The 6803-nt window shown below is 40.7% G+C and overlaps 1 protein-coding gene across 1 annotated transcript; it reads right to left on the bottom strand.

The window, feature by feature from the left end:
• Positions 1-416: 416 nt before the first annotated feature.
• LOC143390848 (olfactory receptor 13C7-like) lies at positions 417-1376 on the bottom strand. Its single transcript, XM_076843294.1, has one exon. The coding sequence runs from the start codon at positions 1374-1376 to the stop codon at positions 417-419; it is 960 nt and encodes a 319-aa protein (XP_076699409.1).
• Between the last annotated feature and the right edge of the window lie 5427 nt (positions 1377-6803).

Raw genomic sequence — 6803 nt, 5'->3', positions numbered from 1 at the left:
CAACTTAATATGAAGGACATGGTAAGACCCATTCAAATATGTTCAAATATGATCAAAGAAGTAAAACAAGGAGCAATTGAACAGAGGCACTGAAGACTGGCAATTTTTGTTAATTTGATTTTTATTTGTTTGCTAAAAAAAATTTTTTTTTGAAGAATCAGTTTTCCTTGATTTCAATTTGACTAGTATCCATGACAAAGTGTGAAAACCAGGACAATGTATGAACAACTACATACCTTTGTGGAACTGCTTCTAGAATGATGTGGGAGAAGTTCCATTAAAAACTTCTGCTCACAGAGCCTTCCCACATAATGAGATTTATTTAAGTGATGAAGCTACTTCTCTTGTGGTGATCTCCTACTCTGGGACCCTCATGTGGGAGCATCAGGGAACACAGAATCACTGAGATCCCACCATCACTGAGTGAAATCTTTCTGACTTACCAGGTTCCTCATAGCAGCCTTCACGTCCTTGTTCCTCAGGCTGTAAATAATGGGGTTCAGCATGGGGGTCACCACCCCATAAAACAACGAGATGAGCTTGTCTGCTAGGTCCTGCTTGTCGGCCCCCAGAGGATCCTTAGACTTGGGCTTCCCATACATGAAGAGGATGGTCCCGTAGAAGACAATCACCACTGTGAGGTGGGCAGAGCAGGTGGAGAAGGCCTTTTTCCTCCCCTCAGCAGAGGGAATCCTCAGGATGGTGGCAAGGATAAAGACATAGGAGAAAGAGATGAACAGGACTGGGACTCCCAAGAAGATCACGTTGGCTACCACCATGCTGATCACATTGATGGAGATGTCAGCACAGGCCAACTTCAGGACAGCCAGGATCTCACAGGTGAAGTGGTTGATGACATTGTCTCCACAAAAAGGCAGTCGCATTGCTAAGGATGTCTGCACTGTAGCGGTGATGCTACCAGCTGCCCAGGAGCCTGCAGCCATGGGTACATAGACAGCCTTGCTCATGACCACAGGGTACCTAAGGGGGTTGCAGATGGCCACATAGCGATCAAAGGCCATCATGCTCAGGAGAACACACTCTGTGGCTCCCATGGCAAAGGAGAGAAACATCTGCACAGCACACGCTGAGAAGGAGATAGTCTTCCTGGGGGTGAGGAAGCTGTCAAGAATGAGGGGGACGGAGGAGGTCGTGTAGCAAATGTCCAGGAAGGAGAGGTTTCTCAGGAAGAAGTACATGGGTGTGTGCAGGTGGGAGTCAAGGAGGGTCACCAAGATGAGGACACCATTGCCCAACAGAATCACCAGGTACATCAGCAGGATGAGCACAAAGAATGTTTTCTCCAGCTTTGGGTGGGCTGATAGGCCCAGGAGAATGAAGCCCATCATGGGGGAGGTCTCGTTGGACCTGACCATTGTGCCTCCTATATTATTTGTGGGAACTCAGAAGATCAACTTCATGATTTTCTAATGCTTAGAGTGCCCAAGGAGGCAGTGAGAAAACCCCTCCTTGCCAAGCAATTGAAGAACAGCTCTGACAATCTGCAGGAGCAAGTTCTCTCTGTTGTTCTAAATAAAATTCAGAGAATTTAATCAATATCTCTTTGATCAAATCTGGCCAATCCAGGGATAAGTCTGAAATGTCCCTTGATTTGATTTAATTTTCCTAGCCACATACAAGAGAGGCATCAAATATTTCATTCAAGTTCTCCCATGCGGGCAATTCATTTTATTCAACTTTGGTAAGAAATATTAGACTTAATTTGAATGTTCTCCCTTGTTTCCTGGGACTGGTAGAAAAATCTATTGCTCTTTGTCCTCAATTCCTAAACTTTCCTGTCTATTAGTACTTTTAGAGCCTGTCTTCCTCCTCTTTTCTAGTTCCTTCTTACAATATGCAGGACTCTGAAACATTCATTTATTCATTTGGTCACTTGCCTAGTTTTTCTGGGACACATTAAAAAACTGGAATTTGCCTATGTATGAAATTGTTAAATGCCTTTCCTCACTGGGTCTCCTTTTTTCTATATTGATTACTTTGGGATAATTATTATGAGAGAGATTTCCTCCTTCAGACAAAATGATTGTATGGATTTCTCATTCTTGAACTTTCCCTTGCACCATTGACATGTCCTTTCCTCTTTCCTTCAAGACCCACCACCCCCCTCGCCACTTAATCCTCAGGTATGAAGCCACGGATTAGATGGGTACATGAGAGTGTCTATATTCTTTTTAAAGTGCCCTCTTACCTCTTTAAAACAAATATGTTGATAAAGAAAATCACTTCTCTGAGGCCTGGGGCCTAGAAGACAAAAAGACAGCCAATCTGTTTGGAAAGCAGCTCCTGAAATGAGTAGAAGTTAAGTTTTCTTGTCTTTGCTCTGTGTTTGGGTAAAATCCACAAAGGATCATTCACTGCATATACAAAGTCATTTAAATCCCACTCTGCTGTTGATTATTCTAGTCCCTGAAGTGATTTAAAGTTTTAAAATTGAAGTGATAAAGTTAAGATACTTTTTATACATCTGGGATTATGTCCCCAAGATCCAATTATTCTGAAGTCCCTCCAGAAATACTTTCTTGTCTCCTTCCCTTCCTTCCTACCCATCTTTCTGAAATGTTGGAAAGCGTTAGAGAGGAAAGGTCTTCTTGGCCTCATTGAAATAAACCCCCAATCAATAAAAACTCTCATGATAGACCTGGGAGAATGTGAAACCTACTGTACAGGATAAATCCTTGTAGTTCAATATTGTTGGCCATTTCCAAGTTCAAGATCTTAGGACTAGAAAGAAGCAATTGACCTCAAAAGCCCCCTCTTATCTGGCTCCTACCCAATAGATTCTAATCTCCTGCCCTAAAACAGGCCTTTAAAGGGCATTAGAAGGGTCATAAACTTATCTGGTTGTGGCTCCTGCCATGAGAATTTCATGTGCACAGCTGTGGGATTGAAAAAGACCAGCTGATCACAGAAGTGACAATTTGTTGTTTGAGGTCTTTGCCTGTGTGTGTGTGTGTGTGTGTGTGTGTGTGTGTGTGTGACCACCCAGGCAGCACTCAGAAGGATCTTCAACTTGGACATGGTTTTCTGATATGTTATAGTTTCTTAATAACATTCTAGTTTTCCCTTTCTCATTGAATTCTGGGGATGGTGAGTGGCACATGTGTTGCGGGTCTCAGTTCACAGATGACTTAGGTACAAGAGAAGCCTGTTTAGCATCAGGAACAAATTTAAAAAGACGTGGTCAGTTCCTTCTGCCTCTTCCACAAATGAAACACACCTGTCTTGTGTGTTGGCTTTGAAAAATCTTAGAATCAAATATATGCCAATGAATAGTGGTAAATCATTTAATTATGCCTTGTGTTGAATTTTTCCCATGAAATAGACTATACATATAGAAGAATGTAAAAAGCATATGTGTAATGTTTAAGGGAAAATTATAAAATACACATCATGTATTCCTGAATCAGGTTAATTAATGTTCTTGTACCTTACTCAGCTGTCATTTTGTTCTTTCTCCCCATTTCAGTCCCTTAGGAGACCCTCTTTACTCCCTGGTCAAATTATATTCTTCTTCTCTTTCTTCCAGAGGTGACCATTCTTCCAGTTTTGTAAAAACTGTTTTATGCTAGCTGACTCTTAATGATCCCCATCTCACCCTATGATTTTCATCTCTCATGATCAAATACTACCTGGTACTGCTGGGAAGGACTTTTGTCAACATAATTAAAGTCCCAAGTCAGTTGACTTTAAGATTAGAAGATTATCCAAGTGGGTCTGATCCAATCAGTAAGAAGTCAAATTCAAATCATGGGAACATTCCACAATGCCATTTATAAATTTAAGTTGGAGGAGACCACAAACAGAGACTAAAGAGCTGTCCCAAGGAGCTAAGAATGACCCCTTGGAACAAGCAACAAAGAAACTGAAACCCCTGTCCACCAACCACAAGGAACTATACTCCACCAACAATCTGAGTGAGCTGGGAAGAGTTTTTTAAATTTTATTTAATTTAATTTTTTTTTCCTCAATACCTAGCCCAACTCACCCAGACTTGCAGAACTGTGAAATAACAATTGGGTGTTGCTTAAAACTGCTAATTTTGGGTCCTTTGTCATGCAACAATAGAAAATTAATGGGCATTCTTTTGATTTCTTTCATGGTCTTACCACCTACAAATACATCAATGAATCAGAAAAATGGAATAACAATTGTAAACCCAGCTTTTTAAGGAAAGGGAAAATTTGCTACTATTTGAGGGAGGACTCCTCAGAGAATACAAACTCAAGGTTTTAATAGTCCCTTCTGGGTAAGTCGAGGACTGTAGTGTGGCCCCACCTGGCCCCTCTTATCCTACTGGTGCCAAATATCATCAGAGGGAGTGAGTTGTTTTATGTTTTCTGCTTCTGACCTCTCAGTTTGGTCCCCTTTCCACTTTTAGGAACAGATCAAAGCAGAATTCTGTGTGAGGTGGAATGAATGCTTCAATTAGTTCCAACAACAAGGCTTAGAGAGAGAAGAGGGAACTTTATCAGTGTATGGTCAAGATAAGGCAAATACAGGAAAAAAAAATTTGGGCCCTGTGTCTGAGGCACTGTATCCTGGAGCTCATCACCATGGGCAGGATGAATCTCCGGAACATAATCCTTCACAGGCCTGGCTCTGAAACCCAGGGTTCCTCTAGGCTGGGTGCCTTCTCTGTGGGGAAGATGGCCATGATGCTGGATCACCCTTTGCCATGTTGGGGATTCCTTACATTACTCTTATGTTGGAACCCAAGTTTCTTTTAATTATTTTTTCCTGTTTCTTGGTTTACTCCTTTGTTTTGGTGGACCACATTATTTTTAAAAATCTTTTGTTTGTTCTTTTTACTTATACATGTGAGTAGAATGTATCTTTTTTTTAATTGGTTGTTCAAAACATTACAAAGCTCTTGACATATCATATTTCATACATTTGTTTCAAGTGGGTTATTAACTCCCATTTTTTACCCCATATACAGATTGCAGAATCACATCGGTTACACATCCATGTATTTACATATTGCCATACTAGTGACTGTTGTATTCTGCTATCTTTCCTATCCTCTACTATCCCCCCTCCCCTCCCCTCCCATCTTCTCTCTCTACCCCATCTACTGTAATTCATTTCTCTCCCTTGATTTTTTTTCCCTTTCCCCTCACATCTTCTTATATGTAATTTTGTATAACAATGAGGGTCTCCTTCCATTTCCATGCAATTTCCCTTCTCTCTCCCTTTCCCTCCCACCTCTCGTCCCTGTTTAATGTTAATCTTCTTCTCATGCTCTTCCTCCCTGCTCTGTTTTTAGTTGCTCTTCTTATATCAAAGAAGACATTTGGCATTTGTTTTTTAGGGAATGGCTAGCTTCACTTAGCATAATCTGCTCTAATGCCATCCATTTCCCTGCAAATGCCATGATTTTTGTCATTTTTTAGTTCTGAGCAATACTCCATTGTGTATAAATGCCACATTTTTTAAAAATCCATTCATCTATTGAAGGGCATCTAAGTTGGTTCCACAGTCTAGCTATTGTGAATTGTGCTGCTATGATCATTGATGTAGCAATATCCCTATAGTACGCTCTTTTAAGGTCTTCAGGGAATAGTCCGAGAAGGTCAATAGCTGGGTCAAATGGTGGTTCCATTCCCAGTTTTCCCAGGAATCTCCATACTGCTTTCCAAATTGGCCGCACCAATTAGCAGTCCCACCAGCAATGTATAAGTGTACCCTTTTCCCCACATCCTCACCAGCACTTGTTGTTGTTTGACTTCATAATGGCTGCCAATCTTACTGGAGTGAGATGGTATCTTAGGGTGGTTTTGATTTGCATTTCTCTGACTGCTAGAGATGGTGAGCATTTTTTCATGTACTTGTTGATTTTGTATATCCTCCTCTGAGAAGTGTCTGTTCAGGTCCTTGGTCCATTTGTTGATTGGGTTATTTGTTTTCTTATTGCTTAATTTTTTGAGTTCTTTGTATACTCTGGATATTAGGGCTCTATCTGAAGTGTGAGGAGTAAAGATTTGTTCCCAGAATGTAGGCTCCCTATTTACCTCTCTTATTGTTTCTCTTGCTGAGAAAAAACGTTTTAGTTTAAGTAAGTCCCATTTGTTGATTCTTGTTTTTAACTCTTGTGCTATGGGTGTCCTATTAAGGAATTTGGAGCCTGACCCCACAATATGTAGATCGGAGCCAACTTTTTCTTCTATCAGACGCAGAGTCTCTGATTTGATATCAAGCTCCTTGATCCATTTTGAGTTAACTTTTGTGCATGGTGAGAGAAAGGGATTCAGTTTCATTTTGTTGCATATGGATTTCCAGTTTTCTCAGCACCATTTGTTGAAGATGCTATCCTTCTTCCATTGCATGCTTTTAGCCCCTTTATGGAATATAAGATAGTTGTAATTTTGTGGATTGGTTTCTGTGTCCTCTATTCTGTACCATTGGTCCACCGGCCTATTTTGGTACCAGTACCGTGCTGTTTTTGTTACTATTGCTCTGTAGTACAGTTTGAAATCTGGTATCGCTATTCCTCCTGATCCACATTTCCTGCTTAGAATTGCTTTTGCTATAGTAGAATGCATCTTGACATATTATGCATACATGGAGTATAACTTCCCATTCTTGTGGTTGAACATGATCTAGAGTTACACTGGTCAAGGATTAATATATGAACATAGGAAAGTCATGTCCAATTTATTCTCCTGTCTTTCCCATTCTCATTCCCCCTCCTTTCCCTTCATTCCCCGCTGTCTAATCCAATGAACTTGTATTCTTCCCTCCCCCAACTTTTTGTGAGTTAGCATTCACATATCAGAGCATTC

This window comes from Callospermophilus lateralis, chromosome 2 (assembly GCF_048772815.1).
Source record: "Callospermophilus lateralis isolate mCalLat2 chromosome 2, mCalLat2.hap1, whole genome shotgun sequence".
Classification (NCBI taxonomy): Eukaryota; Metazoa; Chordata; class Mammalia; order Rodentia; family Sciuridae; genus Callospermophilus; species Callospermophilus lateralis.
Note: the sequence above shows the minus strand (reverse complement) of the source record. Positions and strands in the feature narration are given on the sequence as shown.

Coding starts and splice junctions, on each gene's coding strand:
- LOC143390848 (XM_076843294.1), bottom strand. CDS start 1,376: ATGGTCAGGTCCAACGAGACCTCCCCCATGATGGGCTTCATTCTCCTG.